At 43.2% G+C, this 24,477-nt stretch overlaps 1 protein-coding gene across 1 annotated transcript in view; it reads left to right on the top strand.

Annotated features, from left to right (window-relative positions):
• The window catches only part of SCN11A (sodium voltage-gated channel alpha subunit 11), a gene marked incomplete at its 5' end in the record, with an annotated part of 53,061 nt that extends 29,303 nt beyond the window's left edge, over positions 1 to 23,758 (top strand). Inside the window, 12 exons of the mRNA XM_081159366.1 lie at positions 53 to 484; positions 3,808 to 3,918; positions 4,664 to 4,778; positions 6,736 to 6,890; positions 9,817 to 9,990; positions 10,620 to 10,721; positions 11,201 to 11,473; positions 12,155 to 12,208; positions 13,861 to 14,002; positions 17,880 to 17,980; positions 19,345 to 19,615; positions 22,429 to 23,758. Coding sequence (XP_081015492.1) covers positions 53 to 484; positions 3,808 to 3,918; positions 4,664 to 4,778; positions 6,736 to 6,890; positions 9,817 to 9,990; positions 10,620 to 10,721; positions 11,201 to 11,473; positions 12,155 to 12,208; positions 13,861 to 14,002; positions 17,880 to 17,980; positions 19,345 to 19,615; positions 22,429 to 23,453 — 2,955 coding nt within the window. The 3' untranslated portion in view covers positions 23,454 to 23,758. The remainder of the gene's footprint in view (positions 1 to 52; positions 485 to 3,807; positions 3,919 to 4,663; positions 4,779 to 6,735; positions 6,891 to 9,816; positions 9,991 to 10,619; positions 10,722 to 11,200; positions 11,474 to 12,154; positions 12,209 to 13,860; positions 14,003 to 17,879; positions 17,981 to 19,344; positions 19,616 to 22,428) is intronic.
• Positions 23,759 to 24,477: the final 719 nt, after the last annotated feature.

Here is a 24,477-nt window from a genome sequence, read left to right as displayed (position 1 = left end):
TCCTTGTCTAAATTGTCCATTCTCCCTGTGCCCCTACCCTCCCCCACCCCAGGTGCTCAACCTCTTCATTGCCTTGCTGCTCAATTCCTTCAGCAATGAGGAAAGAGATGGAAACTTGGAAGGAGAGTCCAGGAAAACCAAAGTCCAGTTAGCCCTGGATCGTTTCCGCCGGGCCTTTTGGTTTGTGATACATACTCTTGAGAAATTTTGTCGCAAGAGGTGCAGGAAGCGAAAGTTACCGAAGCAAAAAGAGGTGACAGAGGGCTCTTCTGCAGAGAACAAAGATGTCATTCCTCTGGTCACAGAGCTGAAAAAAGGTCCAGAGACCTGGGAGGAGTCTGGTGTACTAACTTCTGCACCAAAGCCCTTGAGTGTTGGGCTCGATCGGACTTGGTTGGCCCCACTTGCAGAGGAAGAAGATGATATTCAATTTCCTGATGAAGATGATGCTCAGCCTGTCACAGAACCTGAGGCTGGGAAACAGGTATGAAGGTTCACTTGTAGACTTAGAGGTTGTGCACAGCTAGAATTATCACAGGGCGCTGGTTGCCATGTGGTGCTGGTTGCACTATGCATGGATAATAAGGGTAGAATATGTGGTGGCTGCCCCTCAATGCCATGTGCACATCCCTGGGCTGTGTTGATCGTGGTCCTGTGCATGTGGCACAGATGGGAGGTGTCAGAGGAGTTCAGAGGGAGCAAGATCAGAGTGGGCTGGGACAACATGAGAATCAAGTGCCTTTGGTTGAGCCCTAAAAGAATTTGGATTGGATAAAAGGTGAGGAAAGGGTGTGGGAAGTGAAGTGAGTAGCATAGACAAAGACAGTGGTAGGAACACATTCGGTCTCTGCAAGGATCAGTGGTGGGGCTCATGGGCGAGGAATGGTAGGGGACGAGGGCTGTCAATTTCTATTACACGTATGTTGCAGCTTTGTAGTTGCCCTATAGATCTTGGGTATTCTCCTCTTTCTTTTTTCTCCATATTTTTTCTCTTTGCTTTTCAGTTTTGGAGGCTTCTGTGGAGATATCCTCAAGCTCAGGGATTCTTTCCTCAGCCTGTGTCCAGCCTACTAATAAGCCCATCAATGGCATTCTTCATTTTTGTCACAATGCTTTTGAACTCTAGCACTTACGTTTTATTCTTTCTTAGAATTTCCATCTCTCTGATTGAATTGCCTGTGTGTCCTCACATGCTGTCTTTATCCATTAGAGTCCTTAGCATTTTAATCATGTTGTTCTAAATTCCTGTTCTGATGAACTCATACACCTTTGCCATATTGGGTCTGGTTCTGATGCCTGCTCTCCCTCTTCAAACTATATTTTTTGCCTTTTAGTATGCTTACTGACCTTTTTCATCATAGCTGTACATGGACTGGGTAGATGAAACTGCTATAAATAGGCTTTTAGTTATGTGTTGGCGAGCTGTGGGGGGAATGGAAGAGTTCTATCGGAGAGGAAAAGGGAGAGGGAAGAATTCACAAATATATGGAAATTAAACAAAATATTCTTAAATAACTAACAAATCAAAGAAGAAATCACAAAAATATTTAAAATACTTAAAGATAAATAGGAGTGGTAATATAATACGCCAAAATTGTTGGATGCAGTTGGATTCTCTCCCTCTCCTTCCTCTATGATTAGGTCACAGTGTTTTCGTGAGCCTGTGCCTCTGGACTCTGAACTTCACAGTGCTTCTCCATACCCCCTCCTCTTAGGTGGGACAGTATGGCCAAAGTAAGCTGGAGTTGGGTATTTCCCTCCTTTCACATGGAAATCTAGAGCTGGCTGGAATTGGGAATTTCTCTTCCCCCAGATCAGTAAGAACCTGATAAAACCCAGCAGATTAGGCTCTGGTTAACTAGTTTCTTTTAAGGATAGGTCTTGTTAGGAAGAACTTAGAATACTCTCCTATATTTCAAAATGATTTATTTTACCCTCCCCCTGCCAAAAACATGAGGACTTTTCTTTAATATTCTCTGTGAGAACCTAGTAGAGCTCCAAGAGGTAAAACTCATAAAAGTATGGGGCCCACCTGAAGACTGGGTCCTATGGAGCTTTTATCTCTTAAACTTGTCCACACTTAGTCTCCAGCAATTTGTCAATTATAGTTCAAATTTCCCTACCCTGTCACTAGTTCCTATTGAGGTTTTGGCTCTTGGGTTTCTGCTCTAGTAAGACGTGATTCTCTGTATTTGCCTATCTCTCTAATTGGGGGGATGGGCAGCATTTGCCTTGGACCTCACTTCTTTTATGGATCTAAATAGAGTTGTTTATTTTCCAGTTTGTCCAGCTTTTTACTTGTTAGGATAGAGTGGAAACCTCCAGATGTCTTACCTGTTACACTAGAAACTGGAAGTCTCTGTGGGAAGTTTCCAAATTATAAATTCAATCTCTTTACTTGCAATAAGGCTATTCAGATTTTCTATTTCTTCTGGAGTCTGTTGTAGATTTTTGTATTTCTAGAAATAAGTCTGTTTCATTAAAGTTATCTAATTTGTTGACATACAGTTTTTTTCTTGAGTAAATTCACCACCCAGTATTTAATTTGGGGGAGGGGAGCGGCTACTTATTTTATGTTTGTCTCCTCATATATTTTGAAGTGGTGGTTTGCAAACTCATTTTTAGTGGGAAGATCTATCACTCTCTTTGCATTCTAAGTTCCATGATGCCTTCAATGGACACTTCTAAGTCATCCATTTCAGAATCAAGTGTTATATCGCCAACTTGGGATTACTGTCAAGTAGTAATACTAAGCATATTGCAGATCCAGTCACTGAATCAATGGGTACCTTTGCTCAGGTCCTATTTCTGAGACTGTTTTTCCTCCTGCCTCCCTAGGTATGCAGTCTTGTATGATCATAATTCCAAGCATTGGCCACAGCTCATTTTGGCTTTCTCTCTTAAGTTTAAGAACTTCAACCCAGCCTACAGTTTCAAGCCTTGGACTTAGCTGTGGTTCCCTTCCTCACATGGGGCACTTTTAGCCACCACTACCTACTATGTGCTTTAATTCTTACCACTGTATGTTTCTGTTCTGTGTGTGGTCCATAGGTATATTTACCTGTTTTCGTGTGTGTATGTTTGTGTGTGTTTGTCTGTGTGTGTTATTGCATGTGTTCATAACCTTGCAGTGTCAGACTCATGAGGACTCTTGCATGGATTTTTGGATAAAACCCTCACCTAAAGTGTGACTTTGCACATCCTTTTTGGATAACCCTAAAAGTCATCATACAAAATTTATTATTTATTTTTTAAAATTTACTTTTATGTAGTGATACATTTTCATATTTTCTTTTATGCCTTTTGTTTTTTTATTTTGCTAATTCAACCCTTTGTACACCAAAGGATAAAAAAATTATTTTCCAAAATTTTCTTCTAACATTTTTACTCATTTGTTTTTACATCAAATTATGAATTTTATTTTTACTACACTCTGGTATTGTATTAATTTTTCAGGGGTAGCTAATTATACTAGTACCATTTATTAAATAATTCATTATTTAGCTACTGAATTGAAAGGACACAGTAAGTTTCACCTCTGAATTTTTTTGGTGAATTTTGTACCAGAACCATATTATAATGATTATATGACTGCTGAGTAAATTTTGTTATCTGTTTTCTTTAGTAGTTTCTCTAGATTCGTTTTATGTTGAGTTTTTCCACAAGCAATTTTAAAAACTAAAAAGAAAAAGAGTAATGTCACAATTTTCATGACAAACAGAAAACCAAAGAGAATTCAAACTTGTTTCATCTCAAGTGAGATTTCCTGGAGGAATATTAATTCTACTCTGGGCTTCTCTGTGTCAGGCCTGTGAGCTCCACCAGGAGGCCAAATCCACCAGCCCAAGAGATCAAAATGTGGAAATTGAGGTATTCTCTGAAGATGATGCTTATCTGTCAACACAGAATCCCCGAAAGGTAATTCTCCCAGGTGTTTGTTCCCAGAAGGAACATGTGGCATGGTCATCCATACACCTCCAAGGGAGCCACTCTGGAAAATATCAAGATTAGTGCAGAGACAACTTCTATAGTCAGATCTTAAGCAAGGGCCTGTACCAGGGTTTCTCAACCTCTGCACTATGACATTTGGGGCAGGATAATTTTTTGCTGTGGTGGGCTGTTCTGTGTACTTTAGGATGTTTAGCAGCATGGTTGGCCTCTACCCACTAGATTCCAGTAGCATTCCCCAGTTGTGAAAATCAAAAATGTCTCTAGACATTGCCAAAAGGTCTCCTGGAGGGCGAAGTTGTTGCGAACCCCCGGTGTAGGCCTATTATTCCAGGAGGCGAGAGAGCTGAGTATCACAGTTGCAGCCAAGTAGCCATCTTCTCGTCACCTGGTTTCTCTATTTGGGGTTAGGCATCTGATCAGGGCTATGACTTGAAGGGAGGAAAAGGTTAAGATACTATGTGTTTATACTCCTCCCCTTTCCTCCACCAGGGGCGAGCAATTAGAGAATTCTCTCCTGAAGTCAGGGCTGATCAGAGCATTTGGAAAAGGGCCCAACAAGAGGGACACTTTCTTGATGTCCCTCATACATAGAAGCCTTTGCCTAGTTAGTTTCATACCTAAAAAGTCATACTTTTATGAGCTATTAGGCACTACCGTGGTGAGACAGGGTGCTGATAAAATGACTCTCCCTTTCCTCTGTTCTGGTGTACAGAAGTCTGACACTACCAGTGTGCTCTCTGAATGTAGCACCATTGACCTGCAAGACCCCTTTAGGCGGTTACCTGAGATGGTTCCCCAAAAGGAACCAGAGAGATGTTTTCCAAAAGGTAAGTGGCAGTATTCCTGCATCCAACTCAGAGAATATTTGCATGGGATTCTGTTATTCTTTGTAGCTCTGTGGTTTTGATACCTGCCTTCTTTCTACTTCTACTGGAGACAAAAGTGGAGAGAAGTTACTCAGATTCTTGGGGTTATTGTCAGGTGGAGGCAGAGGGGATTCCAGGATATTCTTGATCCGGGTAGGCTCAGTTTACAGAGACCAACAACCAGGGTAGAAATGTCAGAAAACTTTCCTAGAAAGCCCAGTGAGCCAATATATCTGTAACTTTGTAGAGTCCCCAGTACATCAGTTGTCAGGATATACTTGAGTCATAGACCGAGAGAACTTAACTATAAGTTTAGGGTTCACTAGAACCCCTACCAGGCCCTCAGCTTATCCCTCCAGATTCTTCTCTGGAAGCAGGACAGCACTGTAGTTAAGAGTTTCATCCCTGGAGCCAGACTGTCTGAGCTCAAATCTCGCCTCTCCATTTACTAAACAAGTTTCATTAACCTCTCTGTGCCTAACTTATAAAATGGGTATAGTAACAGTACCTGCTGCAAAGGGTTGTTGTAGGTCTGAAATGAATGAATGTAAATCATGTAGAAGAGTTTCTGGCACATAATAAGCAATCAACAAGTCCAGCATTTCCTGACTCCTTGAGTGGATGCAGTGGCTTCTTCCTATGTGCCTTCATTATTTCTTGTATTCGTTGAGGGGAATTCATTTGTGTCTGTCTCCCCAACGAGGTTCTTAAAACAAAAGCGGTAACTTAATCAATATTGTATCTCTCATGTGAGAAGAGAACCTGGCCCAGACTATGAGCTCAACAAATGTTGATAAGTACATGAATAAGTAACCTAACAAATGAATAAATGAATATAAACATTAAAAAATTTCTCCATAAGTTTGAGACTAGACCAGGTTCAGAAGGAACACTGAGAATGGGTTTTAAACTCACTCCAGGTTGTTTGAAAGCTCTAAAGCTGCCCATGGGGCCAGAGGTCAGGCTAGGGATAGAATACTATTCTCTTGACTTACATTTGGACTGGTCCTTGAGGTGTACACAGGATGTCAGCAGCGGAGAAGGAGGTGAAAAGGGGGGCAGTTCTAGAAGAAGGGGGGAGTAGGGTAAGAGAAACAGACTTTTAGGAAAATTAATTTATTGATGTTCTGAAAGATGGAGGGAGGTACGGGGCAGACTGAGGAGACCTACAGTGATTTAGGAAGATGATGAGGAAAGGAGAAGAATGTTATAATCACCTTGAAGTAAGCATCCACAGAACTGAGGAGGAGGCAAGGTGAAAAGGGTGATGTGATTCATCCTGAAGGCTCGTGCGTATTGGGGCCAAATGCTCAGCTATTTGTAAGTATGTTGACAATTTGATCCAATTCTTCAATGGGTGGCTGACAAAGCCTGTGTCCATCCCTGCCTCATTCCATGCAGTCCTTAGGATACTGTTTACTATTGCCAGAAACACTGCTGCATAATAAACAACCACAAAACCCCAGTAGCATGTGGTAATAAACATGGTGCAGCTCATCTAGGCTGGCTGTCTCTGCTGATCTTGGCTGGCTTTGTTCATGTGCGTGGAGCTCAGCTGGTCTAGCCTGGGTGTAACTGCAGCTTGGCTCTGTGTAGGATGTCCACTTTCCTCCTAGAACCAGTGGGCTTGCCTGAATACACCTTTCTAAGGGACATGGTGCAGGAGAGCAGGTGGAAACGTGCAACGCCTCTTAAGGTCTAGGCTCAGAACTGGCTCACTCCGCTCTGTTGGCCAAACCAAGTCACATGGCTGAGCCCAGATTCGAAGGGATGGGAAAAAGACTCCGCCTCTTTAGTGAGAGGAATTGGCAAAATCACATGGCAAGGGGGGCATGTGTGCAGGGAGGGGTGAAGAGTTGGGCTATTATTGTAATTTACTATAGACACAGATGACAGCACTACTGCTCCTTCCTTGCAGGCCTGGGTTGCTGCTTCCCGTGCTGGGCTGTGAACAAGAGAAAGTGCCCCTGGATCACTTGGTGGAACCTGCGGAAAACCTGCTACCAAATAGTGAAACACAGCTGGTTTGAGAGCTTTATTATCTTTGTGATTCTGCTGAGCAGTGGGGCATTGGTAAATTATCATGTCTTGTGGGGACATTGGGGAGCAAGGAGCTGGGGGAGCTGCATTCTGACTTTGCCCCTCATGGGGCTGTGAATGTGGGAAGAATAGGCAGACATGGGATCTTTACTGCGGGTGCCCCTTGGGGATAGGATTTCACATAGCAACTCCTGGAGTCATGGGGCAAGTGGGAAATCCCCAAGCCAAAGGCACCTTACCTATAGGGAAGCACCACCCAAACCAGCCCTCTACAATGGCCCCTGAAGTCTGGCCCTTGACCCCAGGTCTATCCATTATTCTTGGAGGATTTCTAGACATTTTCACTGTATCCTACCTTTAGACAGCAGTGCTCCTACCCTCTCTTTCCTGAAGACCATAATGCTGCTTCCTAAAGGGTAAATGTTAGGAGAAGGCTACAGGGACCAGATGAGAACCTAATAAGTTGCCTTGGTGTTTTCCATAACTTTTAATCCCTTGAGAGGAGAGGCAAAGAGAGACTGCTTTATGAGCATGACAGGTCCTTTCAAACCGAGGTATGCTGTGTCCCAGTGAGGTTTGGAAATAACCAAATCCATCAGCCTCCAGAGCCAGAGAGTCATAAACTCCTTCCTGCCCTCTCTCCTCGCCTTTTGGTCCTTTCTGCCCCTGCTTTGCCTCCCCCTTTGCTCTTATCACGCCCCCCCCCCTCCTATCTTGTGTGTCCCCTTAAAAAGCCCATAATATAGAACTAAATTTTCTTACCATTTGTTATGTTAAGTGAATGAAGCCCTGGTTCTTCCTTTTTGATTTAGAGTCACAGAACATTTCACAGCAAGTTCTTAGCAAATAGAGGGGGACAAGGGTATGTTTCGCTTCTTTACCCCGTCCTTTCTGCTTAGTGCTTTACGCCTGTGCGATCTCTCGGTGAAAGGAGATGAGCACAGACTGGGGCCCATCAGAGCCTATAACCAACAGACATCCTCATTTATCTACTCACCACAATGTAAATGAATCCTCAAACAATAAGCAGATCTCTCTAAACCTATCCAAGAGGACTTCCATGATTAATTTCTATGGCTAGTCCTTAGGCTTTGGTTCCCTATAGTCTTTTGGTAATTACAGTTTCACCAGCTGTCTACTCTCATTCAAGTGGTAGGGGTTTCATTGACTCCACAAATGGTACTTGGTGTCTCCCAAGCCCTGTGCTGGTCAGTGGGAAAGCAGTGGTGTTGTCAGAAGGCCACGGACATGTGACCCATGGCACCATATGAGAAAACTTTATAATCAGAGAAGTAGCAGAGGGCAGTCAATCCTCCTGTTTCCCATCTGCCTTCAGCTGAGGCAGGTGTAGGCTGGGCAGAGCGAGTCTGAACACACAATGCAGAGGGTTCCAGAAGAGGGACCCAGGCCCTGTTTCACAATCCATATTTGCAGAGAAACAGAGAAAAGAAACATCTGGTTGATTGCCAGTATCTGTGGTGTATGGGCCAGCAGCCTTAGTTATCTCAGAGAAGCTTGTTAAAAATGCAGTCTCGAGCCTACCCCAGACCTGCTAAATCAGAACCTGGGTGATTGGGGGCTCATGAGAGTTTGAGAAGCTCTGGTCTGGGAACTTAATAACGGGAGCATTCTGGATTAGTAAATGGCTTCATTAGAATGTGGGAGCCTCCAAAGAGCAGTCGCTGATCATCAGCTCGCTCTTCCATTGAGCTAACTCAGGCCTGCTGAGCAGCTTGCTGCCAGGTTTCCAAAATGAGAGAGAAAATGAGCTTCCAATACCATTCATGATTGTCTCTCTTCAAGAGGCAAGCACATGGACAAGCCCCTGACCTCCAGGAGCTTGGAGTCCAGTAGGAAGGCGAGATGGAGTCCAGCCACTATAGACCAGGACAGAGAAGCAGTAGGTGACATGGGGCCATGTAGGGTGGCAGCTAACCCAGTCTTGGTGGAAGGAGGACAGTTTCCTATAGAAAAGATCAGGTAATCTGGGATCGCAGGGCTGACAAGGAGCCCGTGGGGCAGAGGCAGAAGCAGGGATGGAGCGCCTTCTCAAGTCAAGCCCACTTGGGAGTTGGAGGTGAGACTTACTCTGTTGCACTCTTTTACCCCAAGGCCATGGAGCCATGGGATTACTTCAGTCCCCAACAGCAGGGCTTTTGGTATTTGCCCAAATGTCCTGGCAGGTTTAGTGTCAGGGCCCCTTCTCGCCTTCCTTTCATCCTCAGTAGCTGTGTAAAGGCCAAAAGGACAGTGTACATTCTAGTTCTATAGACCCCGAAGAAGCACACGTACACTTTGGGTGAAGGAAATGTTTGTACATAGCATGAAAAAGGGTCTCTGAAAGCCAGGCTGTCTCCTTTTCATAGTCACAACCAATGAATGTTTAGTATTCAAAGTCATTTATGCTGGGAGCTCTAGCCCATAGCCTCTCGAACTTTTGTATGTCATGGTGCATATACAAAATGATCACATGTGTAGGGAACTCTGGGCCACATAGATAAGGCTATTTGCGGTAGGAGATGATGGGCCTCAGGGTGGGCCAGACCCAGAATGTGGACTAAGGTGTTTGGATTTGGTATTATAAGCAACAGAGAGCCACTGGATAGAATCACTAAGGTAACTAGGAGGACAGACGAGATGGTGTGTGTGCCACTGGGTGGTTCTAGAAGAGTTGGCAGGATATTGTTGACAAGAGTTGAAAGGATCAGGAAGCCCAGGAAATGGTGTGGTGATTCAATGAGAGCCTGGGAACACAGTGGCTAGAAACAGGATTTTTCTTCTTCCAGTTTTACTTAAGGAATTGATTCCATTGGAAAAATTCAGCCTTAATACCTGTTGAGCAAAACTTTATCACCAAGAAAGATACTAGTTTATTCAAATAAGGAAGGGAAATGAAAAGTAAAGTCAGCAAGGAGACCTGTGCAAATATTCAACCTGGCCTGTGGTTTTATCATTTCAGATATTTGAAGATGTTAACCTTGGTGAACAACCCAAAATCCAAGTATTGCTTAATTGTACTGACAATATTTTCACATACATTTTTATCCTGGAGATGGGTCTGAAATGGGTGGCCTTTGGATTTCAGAAGTATTTCACCTGTGCCTGGTGCTGGCTCGATTTCATCATTGTGATGGTAAGTTTACCATCTCTGTCAAGGAGTAAAGGGGTGTGGTACCTGCAACTTAATCTCAAGCAGTTTAGAAAAAAAAAAAAGAGAGAGAGAAAATGACAAAGCAGATGGGGCAAAATGTTAATTGGCGCGTATTTCTAAGAGCAAGGATATTGTCTCACACAGTCACAGTACAATCATGAAAGTTAGGAAATTTAACATGACCTAATACTAAAACGTCCATTTTCAGATTTTGTCAGTTGTTACAACAAAGTCCTTTAGAGTTAATTTTCTCTGTCTACCCATCACCTCTCCCCCCAACCCCCAACACCCTACTCCAATCCAGTATCCAATTCAGGACCCCACGTGACATATCATTGACATGTCTCTTTGGTTTCCTTTAATTCATGACAATTTCTCAGCTTTTCTTTGTCTTTCATTCAACAAGTAATGTAAATACATCGTTCTCACCGGCATGGACTGTAACTTTGCCAGACAAGAAGAAAAAGAGCTTCTCCATCTGTCCTCTCCCTTCCAGCAGTTTCTGTGTCTGGATAATCTACCTTGCCTCTCAGAATGAGGACCCTCAGCCCCACATTGGCTTCTCTGGGCATCCAGTCAGGTGCACTCCCTGTGGCTTTTCTTCCCACCAGGTGTCCGTGCCCACTCTCATCGACTTAAAGATCTTTAAATCCCTCCGGACTCTGCGAGCTCTGAGGCCCCTGCGAGCTCTGTCCCAGTTTGAAGGAATGAAGGTACATTCTTCAGGTGCATGAGGGGCCCATTCTTCAGCTATCAAGGAAAGGCGGAGCTTTTCTCCCTGGGCTGAGAAGGCTTCCCTTAGATTGCTAAGCTTTTCCTGGACTCCTTCCATTCCGGCCAACTGCTTAGAATTTGAGAAATGGAGAAAAGTCTAAGATAAAGTCATCATCCTAAAAGAGCTTCTGTGACAGCTGACATGGGCTATGGCTTCCCTTCAATCCTAAGGCAGGTGTCCCATGAGTCTCTAACACCATCACCAGAGAACACTTCTCAAGAGATCCTCAGTGGCAGCAGAAAGGACCCATTACTTATGGAGCTGAGAGCCCATGGGGGTGAGGGGAGGGGTGGGGGTGGAGAGTAAAGACGAGCTCTAAGAGACCCAGCCCCACACATCAGGCCTATTCTGAGACGATCAAGAGCTTGATGAGTCTCACACATCTGTTATATTTTTCTTCTGTTTTGTTTCCTTCAGGTGGTAGTTAATGCTCTCATAGGTGCCATACCTGCCATTCTGAATGTTTTACTTGTCTGCCTCATTTTCTGGCTTATATTTTGTATCCTGGGAGTAAACTTGTTTTCCGGAAGATTTGGAAGATGCATGAATACAACAGCTAACTCAACTGCACTTATAAATTACACCATTGTTGCAAACCGAAGTCAATGTCTAAGTGAAAATTTCACCTGGATCAACCTGAAAGTCAACTTCGATAATGTGGGGATGGCTTACCTCGCCCTGCTCCAAGTGGTAAGTGCTGCCAGCATGATTTTCACCTTTAGGAGAACCATACATTATTTCTCAACTAATAAGAATACAGTGGCTCCCCTGAGATTATAGAGTCAAATCCCAGTTCCTTATGTGGGAGCCAGCACCCTCTGGAATTACTCTTCACTGAGTATCTCCAACGCTACTGTCCACTGAGCCTCACCTTCAGGTGATGCCCCAGCAAGGGCCTGTCCATCTCCCCTGCCATGTATGGTGCCTTGTTCCTCAGAGCTCCAATGAGAGAGGAGAGGAGCCTCGGAGGCCCACCTGCACCTTCAGTAACAAGTCCCTGTTGGAAGTCAGTCCCAGGTCAGGACACAGTTGCCAGGTCTTGGACAGACAGTGCAGACAGATGTGGCATTAGGAAGAGCCTTAAACTGGCTCTTTCCAGTAGTTGGTTCATGGCTTCTCTAGCAATTTTTAAGGCAGAAATTTCTTTTGTTTTTAATCTTTTTATTTTGTACAAATTTAGAAGAAACAAAATCCAAGACACCCATCCTTGCAGTTCCCTTCTACTGTTCTTTTATTTGGACATTCTATCTTGGAAGGCTGGGGCATCATCTTACACACATCTTTCCGCTGGCCTCGCTTGCATTTGCCTGGCACCTGTCTATTGATGGCAAGTCTATAATTATGTTCATGTTTATCTACTTTTCATTGCAGGCAACATTTAAGGGCTGGATGGATATTATGTACGCAGCTGTCGATGCCAGAGAGGTGAGCTTGTGTTCCACCATGTTCTTGAGCACTAGGGTCAAATCAGGAATATTATGACTACATCCCAGCATGCTTCAAAGTCCAGTCCTCTTTCTCCATAGTGGCCAAGGAGAAACCATGTAGGAGAGGGAGGCAGAAACAACAACAGAACCACAGGATGCCTTGATTTTTTTCTCTCACCTTTCTTCCAAATGAGTGGGTAGGCAGAAGCCATTTTTCAAAGGGTACTAGCCCTTGACTGTGGGAAAACCTGAAGATTGGACTAAGTCCAAGCAAGACCACCCCTCTCATGGCTTCAGGCTTCCCTGAGACTAAAGGGATTTCTGGTGATTGTCAACTGTCAAATTCAAGTTAAATAAAAAGTGATCATGGATTCCCAAAGTTAGAAGAATACTCAGCGATCTAGTTTATTTCCATTTCCCAATTGGAAGATTGAGGAATTGAAAGGGTTAGTGTTGCCTAAAGTCATACTGTGAGCAAATGGTCGAATCAAGAACGGAATCAGCATTATTTACTTCTTCCTGTCATCACATGTGTATGTGTTATTGCTTTGGAGAGTCTTCACAGTTGATGTCTGGCGCATAGTAGGTGTTTGATACATGTGAGCTGGTAGCAGCAATAGAGGTGCTATGAGTAGTGTTATAGGAGTAGTACGGGCAATTTATAACCAAGGAAGTATTTTAAAATATTAATGTGCTCATTTTTTTTTTTGGTCTCGGTATACTGCTTTTGCCCTAATTTACTGTGAGCTTCCACCTGCCTTGAGGTGGAACTGGGGGGTGGGGAGGAAATCTTTTGCAGATGCGTGATAGGAAAGGTGTGTGGCTTACGTATGTGAGTGGAAGGGTGTGGAGGGGTACCTGTCCTGAGGCTGGTCCTGGGACATTCTAGTTGGCGTGTGCTGGCTTCTAGCATGATCACCCTTGTCTGTGTAGCCATGGAGCATCCTGCTGGTCTCAAATATTGAAGTTACAAGTGGTTAAGCCATGGGCATTTCTCCCCCCTCAACTCCTTCTGGCCTCAGATACTGACTTGCTGCCATATTCTCCACATGGTCTCCTGGCCTAGCAGTCTACTCCATTCCTTGCTATGAAGGCCACCATGGCAAGCCCATGGTTGTCAACCTCATGTCCAAATCACATGAGAACTGAAAATGTTTGAGAGACCTCTCTGTCCGATTATGCTACCCCAGCCTTCGATGCTTTTGGTTATACCTTGAGCTGGGAAAGCTTGGTTATAATCCATCTCTGTCCATTTTGGAGCTTGATCATTCATTCATTCATTCATTCATTCATTCATGGAATGCTCCATGTCACAAGGTATGCTAGGCACCAGGGGTTCAAGAGCAACAGGACATAAGCATAGACTAAATATGACGTGGGCTCTGTATGAAGGATGTAATTGTTCAACAAGAGTTGGAAGTCAGTCACCTCTGCCCTTGACGGCCTCCCCTCCAGTGTGGTTCCCTCCCACTGCATGGCACCCCGGGCTGGGGGAAATGGGGGGCTCCCTGTAGGCGCCATGGCTGCCTGGAGTGGGCTGAAGAGTTAATGCAGCTGCTGAGAAACGCTTGGCCTTCTGGACGAGGCAGTTAGTATGGCTTACAGTCCTCTCCAGTAACTGCTCTCTCCTCTCATTTAAAACATCCCCAGAAGGAAGACCAGCCAGGGTTTGAGACGAACACGCACATGTACCTTTACTTCGTGGCTTTTATCATCTTCGGCTCCTTCTTCACCCTGAATCTCTTCATTGGCGTCATCATTGACAACTTCAACCAGCAGCAGAAAAAGATAAGTGGGGCTGTCCTGGTTTGGCACTTTACCCCCGTCCTCCCAGGCACTGGACTGAAACCTAACTCTGGTCCAGAGGGTTGTGCAAAGCAGCCTTTATCATCAGCATGGGGGCAGAGAGGGCGCCACCTGCAGAAGGGGCTTGAAAATGGGGCTGGAAAGGGACTGAAAACAGCTGGGTTTCATGGAACCACTGTTTCCTCTCTCCATTCTATCCTTTAACACAAAGGACATTGTTGAACCCCAACAAAAAAGCAACTACCAGCATTGGTATTCATGATGCTATAGTCGTGTGTTAGTAACCCACCAAGTATAACTTGTCATCCAGGGTAAAGAATAAACTCTTCTCGTCAGCAAACCTATGTCCTGGCCCCCAACACCCGAACTCAGCGGATTCATGGAAATAACTAGGAAAGAAGATGGTTGGGAAAGAGGCAGGTGGTTTTGGGGAGATTCCCCCCACCCCCATGCATTGTAATAAACAGATTTTCCCCTTGATTTTGTCATTCCTAATATATGTAGAAGATTTAAACCATCTGTATGGTGACCACCAAGGGATAACCATTTGGATTCGGCCTCATCACTTTGGTACACCCCCTTCCAGTTACTTTCTAACTGGGTTCCTTTCACATAGCTGAGTTCGCATGAAGTTTTTAATTTTGTGGCTTCCCCTCCTTTCCATTGGTTATGAGCCCATGTCACGAAATCATCTTTGTCTTAACAATTTTCGGGGCTGAATTACATCCCATGTTATGGATAGATTGTAAAGAATCCTAAGCATTCTCCCCCTTTCTGGACACTTAGGTCATTTCTGAATTTCTTGCTCTTCTAAAACTGTCACAAATGTTCTTGAACTTCTCTCTGTTTATCTCTGATTATTTCCTTAGGATAAGTTCTTAGAATTTCAGGCATTAAAGATATACTGTCAAATAAGCTCTCAGTAATAGCGCTGGGTGCCCTCCTTGTGCAAGATATGAAAGTGCCTCTTTGTTCTTTTCTCATCATTCTGATTTTTAAATTTTTTATCTTTTCTAGCTTGATGGATACAAGGTTATCTCATTTGGGGTTTTTTTGTTGTTTTTTTAAAAAAATATATCTTTATTGATTTCAGAGAGAGGAAGGGAGAGGGAGAGAGAGGTAGAAACATCAATGATGAGAGGGTCATTGATCGGCTGCCTCCTGCAACCCCCAACTGGGGATCGAGCCCGCAACCCAGGCATGTGCCCTGACCGGGAACCAAACCACGATCTCCTGGATCCTAGGTCGATGCTCAACCCCTGAGCCACGCCTGGCTGGGCTCATTGTTTTATATTCATTTATTTGGTCATGTGTGAGGTTATACACGGTTTCAGGGGATGGTGGCCACAAGTATTTCTCTCTGAAGAATTATGTTTTTAGCCTTTGTCTCTTTAGAATTGAGACTGTCATCTTTTTCTTAAGTTTTTATGTAGTAAGTCCAGTTGGTGACTTGCTTCTTGTATTTTTGTAGTGACGTTTTTGACTTACAGGCATTTAGTGTATTCATGGAGTCCAACTCCCAATCTTGACCTTTATGACTTCTTCTCTTGCATTTCTGAATTCTAAAACCAGGTAACTAAATATTATTCACCTTTGGTTTTCCTAGGTTTTGGGGGACTCTTTTTTATTTTTCTATTGAGCTCTTTTAACCCATCCAAAATGTATCTTGATACCGATGAGCCCTCCCAATGTTTGCAGGGAGAGCCAGTCACTGTCCTTGCGCAGCTCTATCATGTCTGTTACTCAGGAATGTGCTATGTAGAGTCACCTCTGTAATATGCAGCTTGATTGCAATTAATACCTGAATTTGGGTGTGAGGCCTTGCAATTTTGGGTTTCAGCTTCCATGTGAAATCACTGTTTTGATCAGGCCATTGCAATTTTATTGTTTTACTTTTCATTACAGAAAATTTCAAACATGCTCAAGAGGATATTAAAATGAACCCAAACTACGCATCACCCATCACAACATTTATTGATTTAAGAACATCCTTATGTTATCTCTGGCCTCACCCAAACCTGCCACTGGATTTTTTTATAGAACAAATCAAAGACATCATATAATTTCATCCACAGATATTTGAGAACATAACTCTTTTTAAGCATAACAACACTCTATTATCTCACCTAAAAGGGTTAAATGAATTCTTTAAATTTGTCAAATACTAAGTTCATGTTCAAATTTCCTACAGTCTTTCATTTTGTTATAATATTTATTTATTCGTCCTTTCATTGATTAATTCATTGATATTAAAATTTGTTTCTTTTCAAATCAGGATTCAGACAGGGTCCTCCCATTTGACAGCTTCCTTGCTCTCTGGAATAATGAGATGCTCCAGGCATAGATCACACCCTTCCTGGCCAGCTCTGGAATCGGTGTTTTTCTAAGGAGGGCTGGTTTTGTTCCATGAGATGGTGGTCCAGGACCACAGTCTGGAATGCTCATTGTCATTGCTTCAAGGCTTTGTCAGCAGACAGAGCTACTTCAAATTTAGGAATAAATTCAGGACTCTGGGGTTTTCATTTAACTGATACATCTGTCTCTCCTCTCCTCTGCACTGAGAAACCTGGTTCTTACGGGCACAGGAGATGATAGCATTAAAAATTTCCTTAATTACTCATTTTCTCAATCCCACAACACACACATAGGACAGGCTTAGAAAAACAGTGTTAATACTTTCATAATGCATATTGCTGAAGACACTTGTTTCTGTCAGGCATCCTGAAACAACCTGGTTAACTTCTAGGGCTCTACTTAAAAATATATATATATTTTTTACTTTAGTGCAATACACATAACACACAATTTATCATCTTAACCACTTTTAGTGTACAGGTCAGTGGCGTTAAATACATTCATAATGTTGTGCAACTATCACCACCATCCATCCTCATAACTCTTTTCATCTTGTAAAACTGACACTCTGTACCCATTAAATAATAACTCCGCATGACCCCCTCCCCCCAGCCGCTGGCAGTCACCCTTCCACTTTCTGCCTCTATACTTTGACTGCTCTAAGGATCTCACATAAGTGGAATCACACAGTATCTGCCTTTTTGTGATTGGCTTATTTCATTTAGCACAATATCCTCTAGTTTATTTTGTTTCTTTGTCTTGTTTGTTCACCTGTTACTTTCTGTTTTATATCCACATGTAAGTAAAATCATATGGTTTTTGACTTTTTGTGTCTGACTTATTTCGCTGAGCATGATGTTCTCGAGACCCACCCATGTTGTCGCAAATGGCAGTATTTCATCTTTGTGTATGGCCGATCAGTATTCATTGTATGTATGTATAACATCTTTATCCAGTCATCCATCGAAAGAATGTAAATTGGTGCAGCCACTATGGAAAACAGTATGGAGGTGCTTCAAAAAACTTACGACTAGAGCTACCATATGACCCAGCAACCTCTCTCCTGGGTGTCTGCTCCCAAAATTTGAAAACATTTATTCATAAAGATACATGTTCCCCTATGCTGACTGCAGCATTATTCATGGTGCCCAAGACATGGAAAAAATCTAAGTGTCCTGTGATGATGCACTAAATTTTTATGAAGTTTAATTTCTCAATTTTTTGTGTGTGGATGTTTCTGTTTTTGTGGATGTTTGCAAAGAATTTGTAATCTTTGTTTATATTCTAAAAAGTGAAATATAACTGATAAAAATAACATTTCTTTTATTTCTTAATTTAAACCCTGTTTCCTTTCAGCCCTCCCCTAGAGTCCTACCTCTTTTGCTTCCCATTGTAATTTAGGAATTATTGATAGAAGTGTAATATAACTTTCAAAGTATTTCTGATAATTCAGAACTTGTTTCCAAAACTCTGTTAATAATCAATTCTCATCTTCTTCATATACTTAGGTGGCCAAGACATTTTTATGACAGAAGAACAGAAGAAATACTATAATGCAATGAAAAAATTAGGATCCAAAAGACCTCAAAAGCCCATTCCAAGGCCTCTGGTGAGAACAGCTGATTGATTCTAAATGCACAGATCCATTAAGTGGTTCTGAGGAACTTAGATGTCTACACTGCTGTCCTTTAATTTTCAAAATTTACAGACATTACCCAAAAACTCAGTAAAAACCCACATACACTGGTGTATGGCTCAAGTCCTTAGGAAAATTAGACACTCACAGTCAATAGTAAGAGTCTGAGCAGCAACTCTAATTTGCTTTTTAGTGTGCTTATTATGTACTCATTGCAATGATGGGAACTTAGCAGACTGTTGTTGTTTTTTAATTGAATTTATTAGTTCATAAAACCATACAGGTTTCAAGTGTACAACTCAACAAAACATCATCTGCACACTCCATTGTGGGCCCATTGCTCCAAGCAAAGTCTCCTTCTATTCCCATCACCCCCCTTTGCCCACCTCCACCTTGCCCCCACCCCCCTTTCCCTCTGGCTATCACCACACTGTTGTCTGCGTCTCTCAGCAGACTGTGGTAACTTCATCTTGACCAGTTTAAAATGTGTTCATATCATTTGTCAACTTTTTCTGCTGTGATGTTGAGGCCATGCATACTCGTTTCCACTTCACAAGTGTTTCTGATAAGCTTTCTGTATCAGGCACTGGCAGACTCTTTCTGTAAAAGGTCAGGCAGCAAATGTTTTCGTTTTCGCAGGCCGCATGGTCTCTGCTCCTCCTCACTCTGCCACTGTGGCACTAAAACAGCCTCAGCCGGTATGGGACGAATGTGCATGGCTGCGTTCCGATACACCTTCATCTGAAGACGCCAGAGTTTGGATTGCATATACTTTTCATATGTCAAAACTTTATTCTTTTGAGTTTTTTTCTCAAACATTTAAAGACATAGAACCCATTCTGAGCCCCCGGGCTATACGAAAACAGGTGGTGGCCAGATTTGGCCTACAGGCCACAGTTTGCTGACCCTGCTTTCTAGGAACCCTGCTTTACCAGGTACAAGAGGGCTGCTCTGTGCTCACAGTCTGATTGAAGGGCTGGGATTTGAGAGCATCAGATTATAAAATACTAAGACAAGCACCATTGGTAGCTCTGACGTGAGTTTGAAGACGTGCTAAGCGGGGAGGGTGAGTGGGGACTGAGGAGTCTGGGGAGCAGTGTATGGAAGAAAGGCCTGGTGGCTGAAGCATGTGGAGGATTTTGAGATTTCCATTCAAACATAAGACCCAAAATTATCAAAAGTGTGTTAAATTTACTGCTATTCCCAGCTCTCAGAACAGAGCCTGGCATAAAGTGTGTTCTCTGTGTGTATTTGTTGAAAGAAGGAATGTTTTAGGGCATACACAGAGCCCATCCCACTAGGATTAAGTGATCTGCGATTCCTTGTTGTTTCCTCAGAACAAATGCCAGGGCCTGGTGTTCGACCTGGTCACGAGCCAGTTCTTCGATGTCCTCATCATCATCTTCATCCTCCTCAACATGGTCAGCATGATGGCCGAGTCATACGACCAGTCCGACGCCACGAGATCCATCCTCGAGCGTCTCAACCTGGCCTTTGTGGTCATCTTCACAGTCGAGTGTCTCATCAAGATCTTTGCTTTGAGGCAGTACTACTTCACCAATGGCTGGAACTTATTTGATTGCTTGATTGTGGTCATTTCTATTGTTAGTAAGTAAAATCAGCAGCCAGAGGGGTTTTAATCTGAGAGCCAGGAGTAAACTTGTAAATCTTAGTATTTGGAAGTATGTTCCACACTATGCACAGAGCAACAAGGGAGGCTTCGTGTGATTTCTGAAAACATAGGTGTGCTGATGCCATTCTTTACTGGGAAGCTGCTAGAAGATACAGAGTAATTTCCACTCCCTCAGCTGTCTACACAGCTGGAACAGAGAGTTAAATAATAACGTGGGTCATTTATTCCATGGAGACAGGCAACACTAAGGTGACTTGGAAGTTTCTGTGGTTCCGGGTAATTGAGTAAAAGCTCTACCTTTCCTGTGCATCTAGAAGCCCTAATGAACATTTTATAATTTTAAGGATTTGGCATTTAGTTTCCATGTTTTTCTTTGGTTCAAAATCCATGTGGATGTCAGATCATGATTATTGTGCTCCTGTGGCATTGTCAGGCCGTCCCTCACCTCCTGTGTAAGGCCTCTGTGACCCATCCTAGATGGGGCTCCCACAGGTGTGTCAGGAGGCCAAGCAGTACTTTCTCTTTACTCTGTACCCTATGTTAACTTAAAGCACTGCATGAACTATGCTTGTCTCTACTGCTTAGACCCCACTCACCAGCCAGCCTCACTCCGTAATCAGTATGTTTCCCCAACCACAGGCAGGATTAACCATGAGGTTTATGAAGGAAGACTAGGGGGAAGAGGGTTATTGCCATATTCCTTTATTCTTCATGGCTAAACCATTGAGTTTACTCTGGGTTTTTGAAGTCTGCTTTTAACTAAACCAATAATTTGACTTTTTATAATTGTGTAAAACTGCCCAGGGGCCCTTCTTATAGCTCAAAGAGCAGTGGAGACAATAGAAACTGATTTCACAGGTGGAAGCTTTTGTGCTATCTCAGAAAGAATGCGTTAAATAGATATGTTGGATCAAAATACTTTGGTTCCTATCACTAAAGCAGCAGTGATATTTTTCAGGGGACAAGGAAATGGTACAGTTCATAGGCTGTTCTGGTTTCTAAGCCACGAGGTTTATGTAGATAAAGTTTATCAATAGATCCTTCTATGTGCTTACAGTTCAATAGACGTTTAATCTTTATGACTAAATTCCAATCACAAATCCTGGTGAAATTGACAGGAGCAGCTATGTTAGAAAATGGTGGTAGGATGAGGCTGGGGCAGCCCTCTAGGAGCTTCTGGAGCCCTTTCTCCATTATACAGAGAGCAGCTCATTCATTCCACCATCCGCTGAGCTCCTTCCAGGCAGGGCAGGCATCATGCAGTTTGTGGAAACACCCCTGACTTCTGTCCTTTGAACAAATGTTCGGCAGTTGCTTTTACTCTGCCTAGCCCTGGATCGCATTCTGCTCCAATGATCTAGGAAATAGGCACATTGAGCCAAATCCTACTCACCAATGTGGGCAGCATTTTTTATGCCTTTGCCAGTAGGTCTGCCATTCAACGCTTAGCCTCTACACTTTCTCCAACTCTTTCCTAAGCCTTTAAAGAAATACAAAATGAGAGAGAGTCAAAGTGAGTGTCTCTCTCTAGGAGTTAACAATCTAGTCGTTAAAATCCACTCACCTCAGAGTCAGAAAAAGAGAGAGAAATAAATTGAACACCAAACTACATGGTACACAGATGACTTGAGCTCTGAGATGGGACAGATCACTGTGGACTTGATTCCTCAAAGGAGGTGAGCCTTAAAGGATGGACCTCCTCCAGCGGAATTGGTACTTAAATTCCACATCTCACCAGGGTTGGCTGCCCAATGGACTCGTGAATTAAACTTCTTTGGCACTATTGGGCCATCAGTGAAGTATGTCATCAATTAGTTCTTTTTAGTCATTAGGTGATGGCAGACAGTGTTGGCTGCCCAACACCCTAAGGACCTTAGAGGACCCCCAGAGCAAGGCCATGTCTACTCAAGGCAAGCACGTTCCAGCCATTCTTTAATATTGGGGCCAAAATGTGAGTTGTTTTAAATCTTTGTTTCACTTGCCTGCAAAGTAGGCAATGAGAGAACAGGGTGACATTTTAGGCCAAATGTTAGGCAGTTTGCAGAAACCTCTACTTGAGATGCCATTTCTGGACTGTCTACAACAGAGAAAGTACCTCCAATTCAGTCCCTTAAACTTTTTGAGTTTGGACTTCAGGAATCCTTGGAATTACCATATTAACAAATAGGAGAGATCCATGGCAGCTTTAGCCCAAAGATGAACATCCTAACACCACCATCTCCTTCCAGCCCTGACCGCGCCTATGTCACGCTGTGTTCAAATTCCTCTATACAAATAAGAACCCTTCCCTGTGAGGAACTTTGAAGTTAGGGGTTCCACTGATAGCTCAGGCTTAAGCCAACCTTCATTAGCAGACATTTCTCTTTGCACTCTAAGATACTCCATCTGTAGCTTATCTGTTCTCCATTCCATACATTTAATAAATGTGGAAAACTATTATACTGTTATCCCACAAATGACTTTAAATGCCCAGCATAGATAATACATTTCAAGTGCATGAGATAACTCACAAAATAGCCTTTCATCCACTGCCTTTTCTTACCTTTCCTTGGGTCTTGAATATTCCAGACATCCTATCTCATCTAAATTCCCACCTAAAACTGTATGACCCTTGGAAATTATTTTCCAAGGTAAGGCATAGATAGATATTTTCCCTTATATGGGTAAAGAAAATTCTTACTTTTGTGCATAAATGAAAAGGTATTGGTAAAAGTTGGTCCCACTAAGATTTCCAAGGGTCTGAAACCAGCGTGCCTGCTAGAAACTGATGGACTCCTCTCCTCCTCAGGTACGATGATCTCTGCCTTAGAACACCAGGAGCACATTCCTTTCCCACCCACACTCTTCAGGATTGTCCGCCTGGCTCGGATTGGCAGGATCCTGAGGCTTGTCCGAGCTGCACGGGGAATCAGGACTCTCCTCTTTGCTCTGATGATGTCCCTCCCCTCTCTGTTCAACATCGGCCTCCTACTCTTCCTGGTTATGTTTATTTATGCCATTTTCGGTATGAACTCTTTCTGCAGAGTGAAGCCAGACTCTGGAATTGATGACATATTCAACTTCCAGACGTTTGCGGGCAGCTTGCTCTGTCTCTTCCAGATCACCACCTCAGCAGGGTGGGACACCCTCCTCAACCCCATGTTGCAGTCCAAAGAGTCATGTAACCCCAGCACAGACAACTGCCACCTCTCGACCATAGCCATCGCCTACTTTGTCAGTTACATCATCATCTCCTTCCTCATTGTTGTCAACATGTATATTGCTGTGATTTTAGAAAACTTCAACACAGCCACCGAAGAAAGTGAGGACCCTCTGGGTGAAGATGACTTTGAAATGTTTTATGAAGTCTGGGAAAAGTTTGACCCAGAGGCCACACAGTTTATCAGATATTCCGCCCTCTCCGACTTTGCCGATGCCCTTCCTGAGCCTCTGCGTGTGGCAAAGCCAAATAAATTTCAGTTCCTAGTGATGGACTTGCCCATGGTAAGTGGGGATCGCCTTCACTGCCTGGACATTCTCTTCGCTTTCACCACAAGGGTCCTCGGTGACTCCACTGGCCTGGACAGCATGAAAGCAATGATGGAGGAGAAATTCATGGATGCCAACCCTCTGAAGAAGTTATATGAGCCCATAGTCAGCACCACCAAGAGGAAGGAGGAGGAGAAATGTGCTGCTGTCATTCAGAAGGCCTTTCGAAAATACAGAGTGATGGTGAAGACAAACAAGTGCTCCGTGGAAGGCAGGCCTCATTCGCTCTGCAATGGGAACCTGTCTGGCTCCGGGGGGGCTGAGGGCAAGGTCCACTGTGATTGAGCCCCTCACTGCCACCCCTGCCTCACAGCCTCACAGCCTCGCCTCCAGCCTCTGAGCTCCAGGGATCCACAGCTCAGTGTGTGAACAAACAGTGGACTTACTGAACAGGCTATTCCATCATTTTTCTTGCTAAAAGAAGTGATATTTCAGGGGTCACTTAAAATGGTTTTTACAGTGCTATAAGATGAGGCTGCCTGACTATAACCCCTGATACTGTGTTAATAAGTAAGAAGATACAAGTAAGAGGACACACTAACGCAGTTCAAATTATGTCAAAACAAAGGAAACGCAGTTCAAATTATGTCAAAACAAAGGAAAAAGAAGCCAAAAAAAAGAGAAAAAAACATTAAAATTTTGAATTGTGTTTTTCCATATATTTTGAGGTATATTATCCAATACCTTTGTTTAATGTTTTTTTCAATGCAAGTATGTGGCTGATGACATAGAGCTCCTTTGCATGCTGAGTAAAAATTCAAAACCTGCCAATAAATAAATAGCTCACTGCAGATATTTTTACCAACATTAAATATTTGGGGTTTACTTCAAACCTAAAAGCATGATCTTGACTTGTCAATTACCACCATATCTTTCACCAGCTATAGTCTGTTATATATATTTGGATAAATAAATAAATAAATAAATGAGACTTTCATTTTTCATTTTATTCAGATAGTACACTAAAAGCCTCTTGTTTGGCGATTGTGTAAGCAGCGGTTTAAATGCGATGCTTTGTTTGGAATTAAAGGTGAAAGCAGGTGGTGTACGGATAAGGGTATAAAAGCCAGGATTTGTAGCATTTACTGATCTCTGTGGCAAATTCTTCCATCATGGCTGATTTCAAGCTACCAACATGATGTTCCTGAGCATGGAGCTGGGAAGAAATGTCCAGCATCAGATCTCGTGGGCTGGCCCAAGCTGGCTCTAGCACACTGCTGGCTGGAACCAATAAGAGAGGCTCACTTGGCTCTGGCTAAAAATCTGTAGTGGGCACCTTCGGTGGAGAGGCCACCCCCTCAGCAGCATC

The sequence above is a fragment of the Miniopterus schreibersii genome (assembly GCF_964146895.1).
Source record: "Miniopterus schreibersii genome assembly, chromosome: 15".
NCBI lineage: Eukaryota > Metazoa > Chordata > Mammalia > Chiroptera > Miniopteridae > Miniopterus > Miniopterus schreibersii.
The sequence above is the reverse complement of the archived record's forward strand: the minus strand, read 5'-3'. Positions and strand labels throughout refer to the sequence as shown.